Genomic DNA, 23348 nt, shown 5'->3' with positions numbered 1-23348 from the left:
TATACTCAAATACCTATCACTTCTGTTTTTGTGGCTAGAAAGCTATTAAACAGAATTTTTTAAAAAATGGGATTTTCAGGGAATTGAGGCAGTAGGCATCACATGGTGGGCCCAAAACTACCTTGAAAAACAAAAACTTCCTTCATGAGACAAGGAAGGATAGAGGAGGCCTTATGTCACTTTCTAAATTGCATTTAGGTGTGACTATGACTTATCTAGAATTAGTCATAAAATTGGAGTACAAAACATGTATACTAACTGTACTTCATTAGTACACAATGAATGCCATTGGTATACAATGGTAATAATATGCACGGTGGATTAAACAACACTGGCAGACAAGACAGAAAAGGGATTTAAGGGAGATTGGTGCTGGGACAAACTAAATTCACTACTCACTTTTAATGAGTAGTAACGTTCAGAAGAAAAAGACTTATTAACTAGAATGACCGAATTAGAACAAGTTCTCTTTCAGGTGATGCTAAGTCATGTAAATCTATGAACAAAGAGTAATTCATACAGAATTAAAAATATACTTTAAATAATCTTCATTATATTTTACTTTCTCATTTGTATTAGGTTTTAATTCTTTGTATTATTAAGGAGAGATATTAAACGGCTGTATTAACAAATAGTAGCTATAAAAATATATCCTAGAATAATCTAACCTACTTCCTTTGAAAAAACTATTTCCAAAATAAAAAACAAATGATATAAAGTTATTACATTAAAATTTCCAATTTCTTGGAAAATCATCGTTGTTTTGATTAAAGACAAATTATAGTCAGGGCATAATCCCACCATTCTAAAAAAATAATTTCAATTACTTTATAATATTTTCCAATTACATAATTTTGATACTGCCTACTATAGTCAAGATTTATGTTTTTTACTTGAATTTTATTTGTCCATATTTCCCTAAAGTATTAATAGTTATCATTTTAAAGCTGCATATTTCAGAATATTAATTCAATAACATTCATAAACTGTTGAACATCAGAGTCGTTTCTGTTTTTCTTCTTCAGCAGGATTGTAATGAACATCTTTGTGTATTTAACATTATGTATTTCATTTTTATATCTGCAGTCCTGCCATACTTTCTGGCTCATATAAGTTATCTGATAAACATTAACTGAACTGAATATAACTTCTACTTTTCAAGAACTGTTTTGTCAGGATCATTTCCTAAAAGTAAATTAATGAATCAAAGTGTATGAAATTCCTTATGGTTGTTAAAACATAATACTTTCCCAAATAATGATGTCATTTTATGACACACAAGGAATGAATGCAAGGTCCTGGCCAACTTGCTCAGTTGGTTAGAGTGTTTTCCAACATGCCAAGGTTGCAGCTTTAATCCCTGGTCAAGGAACATACAAGAATCAACCACTGAATGCATAAATAGGTAGAACAACAGATTAATGTTTCTCTCTCCCTTCTTCTCTCTAAAATAAATTTAAAAATTGTTAAAGTTTAATAAAAAAAGAGAAATAAATGAATGCATATTCATACATTGCAGTCTTTCCCAGTATTAGATTTTATCATTTGAAAATTTTAACACTGTCTATATATAATTTGACCTCATACAGTACTTAATCTTGCAGAGAAGTAATAATGCTGACATTAATATTGTAGTAATATGGTCCTTGCTACCATTTCTTTAATTATGAAAGTATAAAAACTAATCATTCTAATTCTGGAGACAATTGTAAGTATGTAAAAAAACCTCTTTATTGCAAAGAATTTTGAATGTGGCATGTCTTCACATTTTAGTGAAATTTGGTTGAGGTCATAATGTAAACCAAGTATGGCAATATAATAGTCAGACATAAATAAATACAATTTTGTCCCAAAGAGCAGTGAATTCTATCCTACTTTAAGAGGGTTTCTTTCAGAATGGAGAACAAAAACTACTTTCACTAGACAAAAATAATTTTAAAGAAATATTTTGATAAAGGTTTGCATGTTTATGATCTGATGGTAATTCCTGGCCAAACAAGGATATCAAATCCATGAAAAAAAAAGTTGCACTAAGAAGAAGGAAAAGTCTGAGGTTCCTAAAACTCACTACAGAAATTCAGATAAATTATTGTAGATTACCATATTTAGTTGACAATGAAGATGTAAGTTTTCTCCTTCTACCCTGTGACAATTTAAGGAAACACATTTGTATCTAATTAGAGTGAGGGCAATTATAAGCATTTTTATTATATGTTTTGACTACTTGCCATGTTTAAAATTGGTAACTTTGACTGATTTTAATACTTTTACCACAACTGGCTGTTTGTTTTACTGCCCTCTGATCTTAGCATAAAGTAATAACCAGGAAACTTGAAATAATTCCCAGTAGGGTTCTTTTTCACTATCTGAGGTAGAATAAATTCATCACTTTAAAATAAGCAATTAATCACTATCTAAGATACGCTAAGGCAGTATGCTAGACTCCCAGGAATGATACAGAAATGACTACAACATGATTCCTGTCCTCAAAGAACTTACAATCTAGTAGGGAAAGACAGACATACAAACAAATAGAACTAATACAAAGCAGAATGTGCTAGTTGTTAAAACAGAGGTACAAACACAGTTCTACAGGAGCACAGGATGGTGAGATTAATTCTGGTTGGGGTGATCTGGAAGATGGGCCAGCAGAGAAGTAGTAGAAAACTCTGCCCCTTAGAAAATGCAGCAGTTGTTACAGCCCAGCTGGGTTAGGGTCGAAGCCCCACTCCCCACAGAAGGTTTTCCTAAAGGAGATGGAGCCAGGGCCCTAACCCAGTTAGGCAGGTGATTCGTTGATTTCATTTATGAGTGCCAACACTTTCTTTCCCTGGTGCAAATAAATGTGATATCACGAATATTTTACTTTATTTTAAAAATAAATAAAATTTAACAATATATTAAGTAACTTTCATAAAAATGTAAGTTATCTAGGCCTCCATAATCAGAAAGGCCTCAGGTGGTACCCCGATCATACAGGACCAAACAAACAAAATACAGACACCACTTCAGCATGTTGCATGTGAGGTGCTCCAATAAATGTTTTGCTATTGATATCCTGTGAAGAAAAACAAAGAGACGATGCCAGAGAAGTAACCTGTGTATTATATACTATCCCATATTTTGCTAAAGTTTTATTTATTTTTAAATTAAAAAAATGAACTTTAGAATAGGTTAACAAGGTACCAAGATGTTTTGGTCTTGTCATTGTTTCAAGAACCATCAGGTATACTATCAGTTTCTACTGATTTCTTGCAATAAGTAGACAAAGTAATATAACAGAACCAATATGTATATTTAATAGGTACCACGAGAGGGGTAAAACAACTAGAAAGAGGATAATAAATATAAACATATGCTTAAATACAAAAGAACATGAAAGCAAGTATTATACACAGAATTAAAAACATTAAATTTGTAGAGAAGTGAAGAGTATTAGTTTATATAGCATTTCATTCTATTGCCACCTAGTATAGATTCCTAAAATTTCTCAAATTTATAGACATTTTGCTATATATGAATATAAAAATTCTGAATTTCCTAACTGCTGCTTGTATATTGCCTTAAATAAGCCTCATTGTAGTGAACAGATAGGAAAATAATAGAATCTCAGACATGCACTATACATAAATGAACATTTGCAAAGTTCTTATAAATCTTAATATGATTGTTCTTAAAAGATTACCAAGTGCTCTTATTTCACTTATTAATTCTATTAATTTATACCACCACTTGAAACAAAGAAAGAAAACAGGAAGGGAGGAAAACACAGACTGACTGTCTGCATTAAGGAATATATCCCATCATGCAGAGTTTCTTTAAATATAAACATATAATTCAAAAAGACTTGGTATCATAAAGTTAGCTAAGCAAATCATGAAATGAGTATGACATAAGGTTATTTATAATAGCTGTAATATAAAGAAAGCTTGTAACAAATATTAGAAAAACACAAAACTCTAATAAGTAATTTAAAGAAGACAATTACAAAAACTGTAACTTGCTAATAAATGTTAAAAAGTATTAATCACATTAAAGAAATGCAAATTAAAACCATGAAAGAGTACTTTAAAATATCAAATTAGCATATCTAAAAATGGTGTAATATTCAACTGAATTTTGCACTCTTAAGTTGCAAAAATTCTCCTTTTTCATGTTTGTTTGGGTTTTAAAACAAGATGGTATGAAAGTAAGCAATCAAAGCTTACAGGAAGGGGGTCTGGTCAGGAAAGGGAGATGGGATGTTAGGTTTGGGGGTTGAGATGAAAAAACTCATCCATGAATGGGCACCACAGCAGTAAGTAGTACAATTTTAAATAATTTATGGAGTATCCGGAGATTTTTAGATTTTTGTTATTTTCAAGTTCGTGTAAATTCTAAATTTTAGAAGTAATTAGACATTCAGAGATTTATCACAATATCACAGTTATTTATAATCACAAAAATCTAAAAACAACTATGTATTAAATATTAAGGAAATGGAACATGACATGATCAAATATTATGCAGCCATTAAAAATTATTAGCTATTACCTGTGAAGAGACATGCATAGCATAAAATATTAAGTAAAATGAAGTATGATCTAAATTTTTAATGTAGTTTTACTTAAAACTATGATTAAAACAAAACTGAAATTTGTACCATGTTGCTTTGCTTCGTTTATTAGTTTTCATATTTATTTGCATGTATCTATAATCTTCAGTGTTTTCTATATATAAGATCATAACAGCTGAAAACAAATAATTTTACTTCTCCTTTACAATTCAAATGCATTTTTTTCCTCTTTCTTGTCTAACTTCTCTGGCTACAAATTTCAATACTATCTTAAATAGAATATCATCCTTGTTTTGTTTCTGATCTTAGTGGAAAAGCTTCTAGTCTTTCACTATTGGGTATGATGTTAATTAAGCAGAAGAATAAAAAATCAACACAAAAGTCAGATGTATTTTGCACTCTAATAACGAGCAATCTAATAAACTGATTCCATTTATAGTAACATCAAAAGAAATAAATTACTTAGGAATTAACTATGGAAGTGAAAGACTTGTAAAGTGAAAACTACAAAATACTGCTGGAAGAATTTAAAGAAATAAATGAAAAGACATTCTGTATTTATGGATTAGAAAGAGTAATACTGTTAACATGTGAATACTACCCAAAGTCATCTACTACAGATTCAATGCAAACCCTATTAACATCCCAACAACATTTCCTGAAGAAATGAATACATCCCAAAACTCATATGGACTTTCAAGGGACACAAGATAGTCAAAATAATCTTGAAACAGAACCAAGTTGAAGGACTCACACTTCCTGATTTCAAATGTACTATATAAAGTAATCAAAACTACAGTAATCAAAACAGTGTGGTACTGGCCAAAGACATTTACACTAATGAAACAGAGTAAGAGCCCAGGAGTAAATTCTTATATATATATTCAAATAATTTTTAGCAAGAGTGTCAAGCCAATCAATTAAGGAGAGTCTTTTCTTCAACAAATGGTGATGAGAAAACTGGATATCCACAAAAGCAAACAAAAGAAGTTGGACCCTTGCCTAAAATCATAAACAAAAATTACCTCAATATGGATCAAAAGCCTACATTCAACACCTAAAACAAAAAAACTCTTAGAAAAAAAAATATACAATAAAAGCTTCATGACATTCAATTTAGCAATGATTTTTTAAATAAGATAATAAAGGAACAAGTAATAAAAGAAAAATAAACAAATTTGACTTCATGAATATTTTAAATGTTTGTATATCAAAAGATGCTGTCAATGGAGTAAAAAGGCAACCCACAGAATGGAAGAAAATGTTTGCAGATTTCCCTTATATTAATAAGGAATTAATATAGAGAAAACTTCTAAAACTCAGTAACACATAATGAAACAACCCAATTCAAAAATAAGCACAGGACTTCAATAGACATTTCTCCAAAAGAAGATACACAAATGGCCAATAAGCACATGAAAAGATGTTCAACATCACCAATCATTAGGGAAATGCAAATCAAAACCACTAGGACATACCATCTCACTCCTCCCATTAGGATGGCTATTATTAAAACTAAAAATAACAAGTGTTGCTGAGAATATAAAATAGAACTGCTGTGAAAAACAGTATGGAAATTTCTCCAAAAAAATTAAAAAAGAATTACCATATGATATAGCAATACACTTCTGGGTTTATGCCCCAGAGAAATTAAAAGCATGATCTAAAACATAAATGTACACTCATGTGCACAGCAGAATAGTCAGGAAGGGGAAGCAACATAAGTGTTCATCAACAGACAAATGGATAAATACAAAGCAGTATATACCTACAATGGAATATTATTCAGCCTTATAAGGGAACAACATGGCTACAACATGGATAAATCCTGCAGACATTGTGCTAAGTGAAATAAGCCTGTCACAAAAAGACAAATACGTACTGAATGATTTCATTTATATGATTTACCTAAAGCAGTCAAAATCATAGAGACAGAAAGTAAAATAGTGGTTGCTAGGGGCTGAGAAGAGGGGGGAATAAGAACAGAGTTTCAGTTTTGCAAGATGGAATAAATTCTATAAATAGATGATTGTACAGCAATGTGAATGTACTTAATGTCACTGAACTATGTATGTAAAATTGATTAAAACGGAAAATTTTATAAGTATATTTTAACACAATTAAAATTTTTTAAATTCTGTAGTAAAAAAAGAAAGCAGAAAAATGTATATTATAAAAATACACCAGAGAAGTTGACTGTTTGGTGGTGGTAAAAGTAGAATGATTATAATTTCTACTTTATACCATTTTCCAAATTTTTTACAATGTGTACTTTTGTGTGCATTAAAAAAATAGTTGAAATTTTAGAAGACGTTTAGTTTTGTGAGGTTAAAAGCTTTTCAACAGAAAGAAATTTCTAAAATTATAAAAAAATTATTAAACAATATTTCCTATAGAAATTTTCTCCAAAATTAGTCATTTATGAATATCCATTAGGAATTCATCTTGATTTTAATTGCCTCTACGAAAGGGCAAAGGTTTTCTAAAGTTATGTTTTTTCATTAACTAAGATAGTAAGGCATACTTTTTGGTATTACTGATGTTACTGCTTCCTGTTTTAAGACTTTTCATGCAAAAGTCACATAAATGTCATAATTACAAGTTTTAACCAATTTTTGACTTAAATCAAAAGCATGTTAGTCATGGTTTTAAAAACTATATAATTCATAATTCAACATACTCATTCACCAAAGAACTTTTAAAACCTATCATGGATAAAATCATCTTTATTTTGCTAAAATATTCAAATTATCCTGGCAAAATCATAGCTTATGCTATCATTTTTCATCCCTCCACATTACATTTTTCTTTTAAAAATGCCATTAATTAAATCCACTTCATCCCTTCTCTTTTTCCCTGTCTTTTTAAAACATTTCTCTCTTCATACTTTTAAAACATCAACTGAAAAACAAACATTATAATTAATATAATTATTAGCAAGTAAAAACTATCCTTGTAAACAATTAATTTATGTTTAAAAGCTCTGAAAGTAATACCCTGGCAACATGTATACAAAATATCTGAAATAATGTTTCAATGGCTTTCAAAATGTGAAGAAAATTATTTAATATAAACATATACTGAATACCTATTACATGTTAAACACAGCCAGAAAACAGAAATAACAATGGTTAAGCAACTGTGGCTTTTTTTCTTAATATAATTAATATTCTTGTTTAGCTATAATGTTTCTTTCTATAAAACTCTTCAAACTGAGAATATATTGTAATCTGTAATATTTTCATAAATGCAACATTTCCTGATATGAAGTTACCTATTAAACACATAATTTCACATTAAATATCTGCTATTATCCACAATCAAAGGAAAATCATATGCTATTAAATGCTCCATGAAAAGTATCTTCTATCTACAAAGTCTTACTCAGCAAAATTGTTTCACACTGTACACAAATCAGTGAACTATCTTTAGAGTCCTTTAATCCAATTTATGTTTCCCCTAAAGAACATAATAAACTATTAGTGGACTAAATATCCTAAAAGGGTACTAACAAAAAGACATCGAAAGCCTTTGCATTCTCTCTCCCTCTTTTAATATGGCAGCCTCAGCAAAAAAAAATAAAAAGACTATGTCACTAAAAGACTTTCTGGCTGAGGATGGAGGGACTAGTAGAGGAAGCACCTATGTCCCTCAGTCAGCTGGTCTCATGAAACACACAACCTCTGGAAGATGTTTCAACTACTTATCACAGTAATGATAATGATGGGTATAAGGCACCTCCAAAGGACTGTTCTGTCCTGCCCACTGCTCCACAGGCTGCTCAGGAACCCAATACTGACAGGAGCTGTCTTCCCATATTGTCACCCTACACTGCTTTTCTAGAGCACCTGCCATATGAGGTGACAGAAAACTCAATTAAGGAATTCTTTAGGGGATTAAGTATCAGAGTAGTCTTTTTACCAAGTGAACCCAGCAATCCAGAGAGGTTGAAAAGTTTTGGTTACACTGAGTTTGAGGACCTGGATTCCTTGTTCAATGCCTCGAGTGTCAATAAACAGTCTCTAAATTACAGAATTTGAGCGGACATTGCTGATGAAGCACAGGATAAAGAAAAGGATGATGGTTCCTTTGGATGAGTTAGAAATTGAGATTCTGACAAAACAAATTGACAACTACTCACCTAGCAGAGGTGATGACAGCTCTGGAGACAAGTATCAAGACCATTATGATTCAGACCAATACTGTGATGGGTATCAGGATGGTTATTATTATGACCCAAGCCAGAATATGGACTGATATGGGGGCCATGAGCAATCACTATGATAACAGAGGCAGCACAGACTATGATAGAGGCTCTGATTTCAGGATAGGCAGTGGCAGAAGAGCATTTGGTAGTGGGTATCATAGAGATGATGACTACAGAGGAGATAGGGATTGCTATGAAGACAGATATGGCAGACACAATGATTACTCTTAGGAAGATTATACATATAAAGATAGAGGTCCCCCGCCCGGCAAAGACCCAAACTGAACCTCAAGCCCTGAAGCACTCCTAAGGAAGATGATTCCTCCTCTGCTAGCATTCCTCAGTCTAATGGAGCAGCTCTATTAACTTTGGAGGGGCAAAACACAGCTGCTAGAAAATGAGAAGTAGAGAAGTGGCTACAGAAGGAACAGGAGAAACTGTAGTGTTAGCTGAATAAGTCAAAATAGAATGGTGGACTCAAGAGAGACACCCAAGCTGGCAAAAGTAAATAAACTCAGGAACAGGAATGGGAACAGATAAGGACAGGAAGTGCAACATCACAGGCTGGAATGTCAGCCACAACTGGCAGAAACACACAAAGGAGTGAGTGTGACAAGTCTTCAGAAAATGAAACACTCATTAAGAAGGAAGATTGTGACTTTCCAACTTTTAAGCCTCCCAAACATGAACAGCCCTTAAAGGTAATTCCAGCTCCTCCACCAAAGGAGAATGCTTAGGTAAAACAAAGTTCTAACCCTCCTGCTTGATCTCAGAACTTAGACACAGAGCAGCAGTCCCCTACAAGTGGTTAGGGGAAAGCAGTTCCAGCTCAACCATCTGAGGAAGGACCAGCAAGGAAAGCAGATGAAAATAAAGTGGATGGGATGAGTATCCCAAAAGGTCAAAGTAGGAACTCCAGTCATGGCCCAGGAAATGGCAGGAACAGAACCCACTGGAAGGAGTCAGATAGGAAAGATGTAAAAACAATCAAGATGCCCAATCTGCATCTGAGTAAAAGAAACCTAAAGTAAATGAACCCTTCTTTACTTCTGCAAGCAAGTATGCTGTTCTCTCAATTGATGGCAATGATGAAAATGAGGGAGAAAATTATATACAACACACTTCTGTCTCCTGTGCTTTCTTTGAGTCTAGATCCACCCTGGAACATTCAAGGGCAAATGAAACCTCTATCCAGAAGACAGAATAAAACTCACCATCTCCTGGAGACCTTTCTTAACTTTATAAAAAATAATTATAAAAATAAGATGACATTCTTTTGCATGTTGCTGCAGCCTTTAAATTATTAACTGTCAAACCACCACTGTAGCCAGCAGGAAAGAAACATCTCTTAACAGAAAAATTGTATGTTTTCATGACACATGCAGTTGCCTGCGTGATTAGTGTCTAGAGTCTTCCATTTAGCAAAATGGCTAGGACAGTGATGCAGTGTTTGAAATCTGGTTGGGCAGCAGGGCAGACAATAATAAGAGTGTGAGATTTCTACCTTTAATTCTTATTATCCTAATGTGATATATATGAATTGTCAAACATTATCTATATGAATTCTCCATCCTTGGAAAAGCTTTTTAAAAAAGACACAAAGTTGTTCAACAAAATCAAAGAGTATTTTGAAATTTCTGCCAGATATTTCAGACCCTCCTTCAGCAAGAGGGTCTGGGACCCTATAATCAGCAAGATAAATCTAAACTTACATTCAGTTCTTGTTCTTTTAAAACAAACTGAAAATGCTTAACAAAACAGAAAGCAATCTTACCAATGCAGGCCAATAAGTCTGTTTGCTCTTTGATCCCTGAGTCTGGCTAGGGTCGTTCCTTCTGGCCCAGATTAAGTGGTATTCCACCAAGAAGGCTGAAAAATCTTCATAAACTCTAACCCACTCTCGTTTATCCCATTGAAGATCATCAAATTCCACATACACCTATGGCAAAGAAAACATAAAACTCCTTAAGCAATAAAGCATATAAGCCATGAAAGTGAATTAGGAAAAACTTCAATGAATTCATTATTCAAATTAACATTTTTCTTAAAATCATTATTTAAGTAACCTATCCCTAACCACATTATAACTCCTACTTATTATATAAAAATATAAATCATAAGTCTGTTAAGAAAAGCAGTTTACAAAATGTTGGTAAGTATAGGCTGACCAACATATAAATATATACTAAAGAACTATGTTGATACAGGTGATTCTAGAAACAGGTTGGAAAATATTTTCTATAAAAGACCAAATAGCAAATATTTTTAACTTTGCAAACAATATGGTCTCTGTCAGAACTACTCACTTCTGACTTTGTAGTATGAAAAGTCATATATAATATGTAAATCAATCATGAGCTTGAAAATCAATCAGTACTATAGATACTAACAGAATGAAAAACAGAAACATGATCATCTTAATCAACACAAGAAAAATTTTTTGACAAAACCACTCTTTCATGATTAAAAAAAACTTCAACTAAGAATAGAAGGAAACTACCTCAACATACAGTAAAGGTCATATTGAAAACCTCACAAGTAACATCATACTCAATGGTGAAAGACTGAAAGCTTTTCCTCTACACTAGGAACAAGACAAGGATGTTAATTTGGAAAGCCAAAGCTAACTCTTTTATAACTCATTCAATCATTCTACCCCTTCTTGCCCCCTCTTTTATCCCTTTCTATTCATTTTCTAAAATTATCTTTCATAGAGCTATCTTCCCTACTAGGTTATGAGTTGCATCGAAAACAGTGTTGTTCTTATCTTTTTCTTCCACCCATCCTTTGCTCCCTTATACCTGAAATGTTTCAGTTTCCATTTATTTAAACCCTGTTTGTTCTCTGGCCTCTCAAGTTCTTCAGGATATATTTAACCCCCACTTTAACTCAAACTTAACTTTGAACTCCTATAAGCAAGTTATTTTTCACACAGTTTACATTATCATATGATAAAATATTGCCCTGAATCCTTCAGATATAATGAGAATATCTTTAAATTTGGGTGCGAATTCACCAAGGGTAGGGTAGAGCTATTATAGTGTCCAAAACACTGTCACAGCTGCATATACAAATTGCTAAATAAATATTAAGTATCTTCTAACACCTACTACCATGGACTTTTAAACGTGGAAGACAAACTAGTAAAAGATGTTTGATTTTGAGGTCTTTGTGCTGCTGCATTTTAGGAAACTAGTTAGATGTGCTTATCTACTAGAACTGGTAAAGACAGGAATATACTGTTCAAGGAGATAACATCTATCCCTAGTTATCCACACAAAGTCAGAGCAGGAGCCCAAGCCAAGAAACAAGACTTTTGGCTTCTTACAAAAATGCATAATTAGGGGTTGAAAGGAGGTTTATCTGGTGTTATACAAAGGTTTCAAACTACTGGGTTGGTCAAAAAGTTTGTGTTTTTCTTCCGAAAGATGGCTCTAGTAGTGCTTAATTGTCTTTAACTTCATTCAAAATAACTGTTAGATTGTATTGTGACTGTTGGCATATAAGTGTGCACTTAAAAGAAACATCAAAATTGGTGAATTTTTGTAAGCATTTTAATATTGACAATAGAAGAAAATACAGAACATTTTTGGCATGTTATGCTTTAGTATTTCAAAAAGAAAAACAAAACTGAAACACAAAAAAACAATTTGTGTAGTGTATGGAGATGGTGCTGTGACTGACTGAACATGTGAAAAGTGGTGTGCAAAGTTTTGTGCTGGAGATTTCTCACTGTATGATGCTCCCCAGTCAGGCAGACCAGTTGAAGTTGATAGCAATCAAATTGAGACATTAACTGAGAACAACCAACATTACACAGGAGATAGCTGACATTCTCAAAATAACCAAATCAATACATTTATTTGTGAAAATGAAAAATGTGTTTTTTATTTTACAGAAAAAAACTAAATGAACTTTTTGGCCAACCCAATACACCAATTTCTCCAATACTTAAAATTTTATAAGATTCTCCAAAACAGTTTGGTACTGGCATAAGAACAGACACACAGACCAATGGAACAGAACAGAGAGCCCAGAAATAAACCCAAGTCTTTATGGTCAATTAATATTTGACAAAGAGGGAAGAAGCATAACATGGAGTAAAAATAGCCTCTTCAACAAATGGTACTGGAAGATCTGGACAGCTACATGCAAAAAAAAGGAAACTCAGTCACCAACTTATACCATACACAAAAATAAAGTGGATAAAATACTTAAATATAAGTTGTGATACCAAAGAAGGCCTAGAGGAAAACATAGGCAAGAAAATCTCAGACATTCCAAGCAGCAATACTTTCACTGACATGTCCCCTAGAGCAAGGGACATAAAGGAAAGAATAAACAAGGGGGACTTCATCAAATTAAAAAGCTTCTTCATGGCTAAAGAAAACAGCATTAAAATGAAAAGAGAACCAACTACTTGAGAAAACATATTTGCCAGTGATACCCCAGACAAGGGTTTGATCTCCAAAATATACAAAGAACTCACATGACTCCACTCCAGGAAGACAGACAACCCAATCAAAAAATGGGCCAAAGACGTGAACAGACACTTCTCCAAGGAGGACATACAGAGGACCCAGAGATATATGAAAGGATGCTCAGCATCACTAGCTATCAGAGAGATGCAAATTAAAACCACAGTGAGATACCACTTCATGCTGTTGAGAATGGCCATCATAAAACAAAGCAACAAATAAGTGTTGCTGAGGATGTGGAGAAAAGGGAACCCCAGTGCACTGTTGGTGGGAATGCAGACTGGTGCAGCCACTATGGAAAACAGTATGGAACTTCTTCAGAAAACTAAAAATGGATCTGCCTTTTGACCAAGCAATTCCACTGCTGGGATTTTATCCTAAGAACCCTAAAACACCAACTCAAAAGAACCTATGCACCCCAATGTTCATAGCAGCACAATTTACAATAGCTAAGTGCTAGAAGCAACCTAAGTGCCCATCAGTAAATGAGTGGATCAAAAAACTATGGTACATTTACACAATGGAATATTATGCAGCAGAAAGAAAGAAGGAGCCCCTACCTTTTGAAACAGTATGGATGGAACTGGAGAGCATTATGCTAAGTGAAATAAGCCAGGAGGTAAGGGAAAAATGCCATATGATCTCACCTTTAAGTGGAGCCTAATCAACAAAACAAACAAGCAAGCAAAATATAGCCAGATGCACCCTGGCTGGCATAGCTCAGTGGATTGAGTGTGGGCTGCGAACCAAAGCATCACAGGTTCTATTCCCGGTCAGGGCACATGCCTGGGTTGCAGGCCGCAGCCCCCAACAACCACACATTGATGCTTCTCTCTCTTGCTCTTTCTCCCTCCCTTCCCTCTCTAAAAAATAAATAAATAAAATCTTTAAAAAATATATATATATAACCTGGCTGGCGTAGCTCAGTGGATTGAGCACAGGCTGGGAACCAAAGTGTCCCAGGTTCGATTCCCAGCCAGGGTACATGCCTGGGTTGCAGGCCATAATCCCCAGCAACCGTACATTGATGTTTCTCTCTCTCTATCTCCCTCCCTTCCCTCTCTAAAAATAAATAAATAAAATCTTTTAAAAATTATTAAAAAAAAAAATATATATATATATATATAGCCAGAGACATTGAAATTAAGAACAATCTGACAATAACCAGAGGGGTGCTGAGAGGGAATAATGGGGGGGGGGGGGAGTTTTCAGAACAAGTATAAAGGACACACAGACAAAACTGGGGGGGGATGGAAGCAGGAGAGGGAGGCAGGGATGGCTGCACTGGGAAGGTAGTGGTGGGGGGGTAAATACAGACAACTGTACTTGAACAACAATAAAATAATTTTTAAAAAATTTGTAAGATTCTCATATTTAATTATTAAATTGTAGTATAAATAGGCTTTTGGAAACTCTAGAAAACTGAAGCAGAGACAATGTTTAGGAAAACTTGAGCACTATCTTTGCTGTGCCCTCACAAACAAATATAATACAGCCTACTGACAAAAAATGTAATCAAGAACTTAAAAAAAAAACAAGGTTTGTAAACATTTTCCTATCCTAAAGGACATAAATTCAAAGTGAAGTCTTCCAATAGCAAAGACCTAGACATAAAAGCAAAAAATAAACTTTTGAAACTCATTGCTTATCCTACATGCTGCTTATGCTGGCTCCCTCTCAAATCCTATGGGAAGGATGCATAGGGTCCAGGATGAACACCTGTGTACCCAGAAAACACTGACTTTGAGAGGAGGCTTCCTACTTTTATAGTAAAGTAAAAGCTAGTCTGCTCTTTGTTGGAGGAAGCTATTACCTCAGCCCTCATTGCTGCTCACTGCAAACAAAACCCTGACAAATACCCTAGGTAAAGAACAGCCAGCGTTTTGCATTCCTGTCATACTAAGCAAGGATATGCAGGGATAGTATACCAACACAGATAAGATTTTGTATCCTGGCTAACTGAATCAGTAAATAATCTAGCCTCACAGTGCATGGGTATTTATGTGGTATAAAGTTTAAGAAGGTGTAGCTCTTTCCATACATCTGCAAACTACCTAAAATATTTAATATACTTATTTTTTGTTTAATTATGTACTACTTTATATTAACCCCCTTATCATTCACTTCTGTTGGGTCCTTCTGTCTGCTTACTTCCCTATCTTACTAAAGTACAACATCTGTTCAGAAAAAGTTCAGCCATGGTTAATATAATGAGAATAGTTTGCTCAACATGTATATAACCTGGTGGCCAAGGAGGGTGGACTGGAATGTGCATGTGTGAACCATGATGAATTCACTGTACTAGCCAGTGGGGGTGGTAGATGCCACTGAGAAAGCGTGTGTACTTTGTGGCTGTCACATACAAAATGACTGAGCAAGTAGAGCATTGAAAATGCATCAAATTTTGCATTAACCTTGAACATTTCTCCACAGAAACTATTCGGATAAATCAGACAACTGCAGCTATGGGCAACTGGTGACAGGCAGCTTCATCACGACAATGCACTTGCTCAGGCATCACATTTCATGCAGTTTTTTGGTGAAACATCAAACTACTCAGATGACTCAGCCCATCTACAGTCCAGATTTGGTGCCCTGCAATCTCTGCCTTTTCCTAAAACTAAAATCACCTTTGAAAGGGAAGAGATTTCAGACCATCAATGAGATTCAGGAAAATACAAAAGGGCAGCGGATGGTGACTAGGAGAACTGTGTGAGGTCCCAATGTGCCTATTTTGAAGGGGACTGAGGAGTCATTGTAGTATGTACCATGTTTCTTGTATCTTGTAACTTCTTCAATAAATGACTCTACTTTTCATATTACATGCCAGGATACATTCTGACAGACTTCATATGCATCTTTATGTTCATTGAAGCCTTATGTATGATAGAGAAACTACTGAATAAACCCAAATATCCAACAATAGATAAGTGAATAAAAAAGCTGTGGTACAGGCTCTGGCCTGGTAGCTCAACTGGATGGAGTGTTGTCCCGACACACCAAGGTTGCAGTTTGAATCCCCAGTCAGGGCACATACAAGAGTCAACCAATAAATTCATAAATAAGTGGAACAACAAATTGATGTTATCTCTCTCTCTCTCAAATGAATATATTTTTTAAAAGGCTATGGTACATATATACAATGAAGTATTACTCAGCCTTAAAAAAGACCAGCATCTTATCATTTGCAACAGGATGGATGAACCTAGAGGGTATTATGCTAAGTGAAGTAATTCAGTCAGAGAAAGACAAATTCCATATGATTTCACTTGTATGTAGACTCTAAAGAATAATATAAATGAACAAACAAAACAGAAATAGACTCATAATTACAGAGAACAGATGATGCTTGTCAGTGGGGAGGAGAGTTGGGGTACTGGGTTAAAAATATTAAGAGACTTTAAGATGCACAGATTGCTAGTTATAAAATAGCCATCAGGATGTGAAGTACATCATAGGAAATACAGTCAGTAATATTGTAATCACTATGTATGATGCCAGGTGGGTACTGAAAATATCAGAGGGAACACTTTATAAAGCAGTAGTCCCCAACCTTTTTGGCACCAGAGACCACTGGCTCACCTGCTGCTCACTTCCTGTTGTGTGGCCCAGTGACTAACAGGCCATGAACCAGTACTGGTCTGTGGCCAGGAGTTGGGGACCCCTGCTGTAAAGTATATAATTACCTGACAACTATGTTGTACACCTGAAACTAATACAAAATAATGTTAAATATAAACAGTAATTGAAAAAAATTTTTAAGGAAAAAAAGAGGACAGATGATACATGTGATCCCTCCCCTCCATGGGTATAACCTAGGCTTTATAATTGACAGAATAGAGGCATAGAAAAGGATCTGATTAACTACTTATATTTCTGGGGCACTGAAATTATTTGACTGTATCAGTCAGTCTGAAATACAAAGAGAAAACAAAATACTGTTTCTCTGTACTAAGTGATTCATGGTTTTAATATACAATAACTGAGACTCAAAGTTTTCTAAATTTCTTAGTGACTTTTCAACTTTTCTATACTTCCACCTACCTGGATCTAATCATCTTTGGAAACTGCTCCATATCATAACTCTTTAACAGTCTATTCTAATTCTGTTCCTGCTTTCTTATCTACCTTGAACATTCCATTTTTAATGTCCACCAACCATTCATCATTCAGCAAATACTGATTAAGGATACATCTCTGTACACTGTAGTCATTCCCCTGTTTACAACTCATTCTGAATCTTATCTAGTCTCTCATCAGGTCTCTAAACTTCTTGGTTTCAAGATGTATTTCAGAACTCTTTTTTTAAAGATTTTTAAATTTATTTTGTTGTTGTTGTTATTATTATTATTATTATTATTTTTAGAGAGGGAAGGGAGGGAGATAGAGAGAGAGAGAGAAACATCAATGTGCTGTTGCTGGGGGTTATGGCCTGCAACCCAGCATGTACCCTGGCTGGGAATCGAACCCGCGACACTTTGGTTCACAGCCCACGCCACCCAGGGCATCAGAAGTCTTCTAAAAAGGAGAGGAAAGAAGGGAGGCAGGGAGAGAGGGAGGGGGAAAAGAAAATTCTATCACTTGTACTGAGTCAAAAGTCTATCCTTCTATGTCCTCTTGCAATTTACTTCCGTCTCTATCAAATGCACTTAGTACAGTAGTCTAAATTGAAATTATTTGTGCCCTCAACTAAATTATGTCAGTTAATGATACTGATTCAATTTAAAAAATAACAAATGAAGAGAACTGACATGGTCTCAGGCAGTGGGTCAATAGATTCACTAGTATAACTCCCTTTGAGTCAAGTCTAAAAACTATGATTTACTACTAAGACTTTACTTCAATTATAAAAGCTAGTTCCCTCTTGCAGATAAAAAATATGAATTTTAAAATGTAAGAGGAAAATATTAGAAATGCCCTTCATCTCAAAAAACAATGTGCATTTTTGAGACCGTATGCACATTATGACTAAATACTTATCTCTCTCACAGAAGTCAATCATGAACATAATAAGCATCTCTTTCTATTAGGGTGGGCCAGTGATCCAGTTCAACAGGGACCAATCTCTGACTGAAGTTAAGCACCAGATCCCTGAAAGCTGCCTTGATTTCTGGAGTCTTGGATGGAAAGAGTATACATAATGCTGCACGCTCCTGGTCCTACTCCAAACAGTTATTACTACTTGAAGACAAAAAGTGGAGAACATAAGAGGAAATATATCAAAGTATGTTAGGGCATGTATGTAGAAATTTAAAAAAACACTGATGAAAGAAACTGTAAGGTCTAAGTAAATGAACAGAGGTACTATGCTTCTGAATCAAAAGACTCAATATTGTTAAGAAGTAAATTCTTCCTAAAACTGTTCAACAGACTCAATACAATTCCAATCAAAACCCCAGTAGGATTTTTGTAGACCCTGTAAAATTTACATGGGAAAGGAAGGGATGGAGAACAATTGTGAAAAAGAAGAAAACAGTTGGATAACTCACACTGTTTGGTTTCAAGCCTCAAAATAAAACTATAATAATCAAGAGAGTATAGTACTGGAAAAAAAGATAGACACAGGTCAATGTAGATATTAAAGTCCAGAAACAGATACATACAGAACTAATCACTGATTTTTGATAAATATACAAATGCAATTTAAAGAAGATAGCCTTTTCATTGAATGTTGGGATAATTAGACATACATGTGCCTGCACCCCCCAAAAAAACCAAAAAAACAAAAACAGAACTTCTACCCTTACTTCGCACCACATACAAATAGTAAACCCAGGAAGGCTATATACTAAAACAGTAAAGGTGAAACATTTTGAAGAAAACAAAATCTTTGTGACTTTGGGCTAGGCAAAGAATTCTTAGAAATGACTTCAAAAGCACAAACCATCAAAGAAAAAATGTAATAAATTAGATGGCATTAAAACTTAAAAATTTTTGTTCTGTGAAAAACAATGTTGAGAAAATAAGAACAAAAGCCGCAAACTGAAAGAAAACAAAATGTGTATCCAATATATAAAAAGAACTTCTAAAATTCAACAAAAACCCAAACCAATTAAAAAATATGGAAAAGATGTGAGCAGATAGTTCACCAAACAAGATATGAATATGGAAAATAAGGACATGAAGCGGTACTCAAAATCATTAGTTATTAGAAAAATGAAAATTAAAACCACAATGAAATACACCATTATGTACCTAACAGAATGGCTGAGTATTTAGCCATGTGAAATAAAAACTTGTATTTCTGAAAATACCTGTATACAAATGCTTACAGAAGTTTTATTTTTAATAGACAGAAGCTATAAACAACACAAATGGGGAATGGATACCATGGGGAGCACACTATGGTATATTTGTAAGATGAAATACTTCTCATCAATAATAAGGAACAAACTATTAATACATGCAACAATATAATCAATCTCAATTGCTTTAGGATAGTTAAGTCTGATTCAAAAGGCTACATAATATATGATTCTATTCACATAACATTTAGGAAAGGACAAAACAAGCAGGACTGAGAACTGATTATTGGTTATACAGGATTACAGAGGGGTAGATGGAGGTATTTGAAGGTATGACTACAAAGAAGTTGTAGCAAAAGAAAATTTTGTGGGGGAGTGACTGAGCTGTTCTGTGTGTTGACTGTTTTGTCTTAACTCATGGAACTGTTCACGCCTCCCAAAATAAATGTTAACTCTAATTAAAAAACAACCACCTGTAAACAGAGAATTTAACCAAAAACGTAAAGGAGGAGAAATGAACATCATGAATAACCATGCTACTCCCTTCTTCTAAATGCAATATTATACTTATTGGGATTATGCTATAAAGGGTCATATGCCTTTTGGGATCAAGGACAGAAGAAGAAGATGGAAATCTCAAAGGCAATATCCTAATATGCAGGTGGATCCAAAATTTTTGCAATTATACCACATTATTATGGCACAAGTTGATCCCAGGATCCTTTTTGCTTGAAAGAAAAGAACCATGTTAGTGAGACTCGGACAAACCCACTTCCACTCTTTCTTTTGTGCTGGAAAGGTAGATATGGGAGTAGAGATGGGGGTGAGGAAAGCACTATGGGGAACACTGACAATTAACAATTAAACTAACTTTCTCTTTCTCTCTCCCCCCACCTCTCAAAGCAACATAACTGGTAATGTAGTAATTTCTGTGGAAAGAGAGAGCACTAACAGAAGAGCATGTCCTAAAATGAAAAGGACATAGATCTTGGGTCCCAGAAAGTTTAGGATATGGAACCTTATTTATAAGCTTGCAAATGTTTTATTTACAAAGAGCTCTTAGAAAAAAATGTCCCAAGTTTAAAGAAGAAAAATTAGTTAAGTACAAGTGGGCACTGGAGCACAGTATTAGGTATGACTTGTGATTCCCCTAGGGACTTTCCCTAGGTTCAAGGTAGGATGGGAGTGGAAGCAATAGTTAATTACAAACTATATCTCAGTTTCACAGAAATTTCTTTCACTTGAAGAAGGATTTTACAAGACTTGTAAATCAAACTCATAGAATAAGTTTTTCTATCTAACAAACCCTATTAATAGGAATTGTTTCACTCTTAATTCTTGTTAGGTTAACTAAAATGCTTGAATTTAATAAATAACCACAAAGTCCTTCAAGTGAAAATTTACCATTATTGACTAACATCACCTTTCAATAAATAGCTCTTCATTACAAGAGAGTAAAAGCTACAAATACTTAAAATTCATAAATAATTCTTCAATGATTTACTATGGTAGATCACTTACTTTGATTTCGGATATATGAAAAGCTATTTTGAGAATCTAATTGCTCTTTTTTCATATTGAACTTTTCATTATAGAGACAAGAACATAAGGGATTCCCATGTGCCCATTATCCAGCTGCAATTTTCACCTCATGGCAAATCTTGTTTTAACTAAAGAATCATTCTTCAAAATTATGTATTATCAGCCAACATTCAAGTTCCTCACAATGGTCTTTTTTTTTAGGTTTGTTAAAATTAAGATCCAAATAAGTTCCACATTTTGCAACTGGTTAGCATGATTCTTACATTTCTCTTTATCTACTGATTCAACACTTTCTCTTTTTCTCCTGCAAATTTTTGTTAAAGAAATTGACTGTATTCAAAGTAAAGAAAAGCCAGGACCTAATACCAGGGTTACTTTACCTAGCAAAGCTATCATTTAGTATTGAAGGACATATAAAGAGCTTCCTAGACAAAAAAAGCTGAAGAAATGATAATGGATCTTTAAGAAAAAAAATAAAAATGAATAATAAATTAGCAATAAATACATATCTATCAACAATTACTTTATTTTATTTCTTTTTCTCTCACCATTTATCTTCACTATATCCTCTTGCACTTCCACCTCTCCTCTCCCCAACCACAATCACCACACTGCTGTTGTCTGTGTTAATGAGTTGTTGTTCTTTTTCTTCCTGTTTTGCTCACCCCTTCCACCTCCCCAGCCCCTTGTCCAGAGCTGTCAACAATTACTTTCAATGCAAATGGATTAAATGCTCCAGTGAAAAGATATACAGTGGCAGTTGTGTAACAAAACAAGACTGTTACATATGCTGTCTACAAGAGATTCACTTTAGGTGGGAAGATATGCACACATTGAAAGGGATGGAAAAAGTATTTCATGAAAATAGAAACAAACATACAAAAAGCTAAGATAGCAATATTTATGCCATACAAAACAGATCTTAAAACAAAGGGTATAACAAGAGACAAAGAAGGACCCAGAAATTCCACCTCTGGGTATTTATCTGAAGAAACCCAAAACACTACATCAAATAGACATATGGATCCATGTATTCACTGCAGTATTATTTACAATAGACAAAACATAAAGAATGAAGAAGAGGTGGTGTGTATATACAGTGGACTATGACTCAGCCATTAAAAAGAATGAATCTGGCCACCTGCAACAACATGTATGAACCTAGAGGGTACTGTGGTGAGTGAAATAAGTCAGACAAAGACAAATGCCAGCTGATTTCGCTCATATGTGGAATCTAAAAAACTAAACAAACAAGCATAACAGAAACAGACTCATAGAACATTTTGATGCTTGCCAAAAGAGAGAGGGGTTGGAGGCTGGGTGAAAAAGAAAGGGATTAAGAAGTACAAATAGGTAGTTACAGAATAGTCATGAGGATGGTAAAGTATAGCAAATGGAATATAGTCAATAACACTGTAATACTATATAAGGTATCAGATGGGAACTAGATTGATCAGAGTGATCACTTCATAAGTTGTGTAAGTTTCCAATCATGGGCTTGTGTACCTGAAACTAATATAATATTGTATGTCGACTGCAATTGAAAAAAAAATTTTAATTATTTGGAAAAAAGGAAATCAAGTAATTTATGCCAGTCTTCAGTTATCTGTAGTTTGCTGACTATCCACTTGAGGCACTGTGGAACACAGTACACACAGGTATTGTGTTCTTCACTAAGGAGCAAGAGTACTGCCTTACATCTTTCTGTGATGATAACAGCCAATGAGGAACACTGCCTCAATTCAGCACTTCACTGAGAATTGCAACACAGTGTTGTTTTTTTTTCATTTTTAATATATTTTATTGATTATGCTATTACAGTTGTCCCATTTCCGCCCTTCTCTCCCCTCCACCCTGTACCCTCTCCCACCCACGTTCCCCCCCTTTAGTTCATGTCCATGTGTCATACTTGTGAGTTCTTTAGCTTCTACATTTCCCGTACTATTCTTGCCCTCCCCCTATCTATTTTCAACCTACATTCTATGCTACTTATTCTCTATACCTTTTCCCCCTCTCTCCTCCTCCCACACCCCCTGCTGCTAGCCCTCCATGTGCCCTCCATTTCTGTGGTTCTGTTCCTGTTCTAGTTGTTTACTTAGTTTCTTCTGGTTTTGTTTTAGGTGTGGTTGTTAATAATTGTGTTTGCTGTCCTTTTACTATACATGTCTTTTCTTTATCTTCTTTTCTTAGATAAGTCCCTTTAGCATTTCATAAAATAAGGGCTTGGTGATGGTGAACTCCTTTAACTTGACCTTATCTGAGAAGCACTTTATCTTCCCTTCCATTCTAAATGAGAGCTTTGCTGGATAGAGCAATCTGGG

At 34.3% G+C, this 23348-nt stretch overlaps 1 protein-coding gene and 1 pseudogene across 4 annotated transcripts in view; one reads left to right on the top strand and one right to left on the bottom strand.

Moving 5' to 3' along the window:
• The window catches only part of JMJD1C (jumonji domain containing 1C), a 261892-nt gene that overhangs the window by 173606 nt on the left and 64938 nt on the right, over positions 1-23348 (bottom strand). For all 4 annotated transcript variants that reach the window (XM_028511400.2, XM_036026904.1, XM_036026902.1 and 1 more), the window contains exon 2: positions 10537-10701. In XM_028511400.2, coding sequence (XP_028367201.1) covers positions 10537-10701 — 165 coding nt within the window. The remainder of the gene's footprint in view (positions 1-10536; positions 10702-23348) is intronic.
• Positions 7691-10053, top strand: LOC114496204 (annotated as a pseudogene).

This window comes from Phyllostomus discolor, chromosome 5 (assembly GCF_004126475.2).
Source record: "Phyllostomus discolor isolate MPI-MPIP mPhyDis1 chromosome 5, mPhyDis1.pri.v3, whole genome shotgun sequence".
NCBI lineage: Eukaryota > Metazoa > Chordata > Mammalia > Chiroptera > Phyllostomidae > Phyllostomus > Phyllostomus discolor.
The sequence above is the reverse complement of the archived record's forward strand: the minus strand, read 5'-3'. Positions and strand labels throughout refer to the sequence as shown.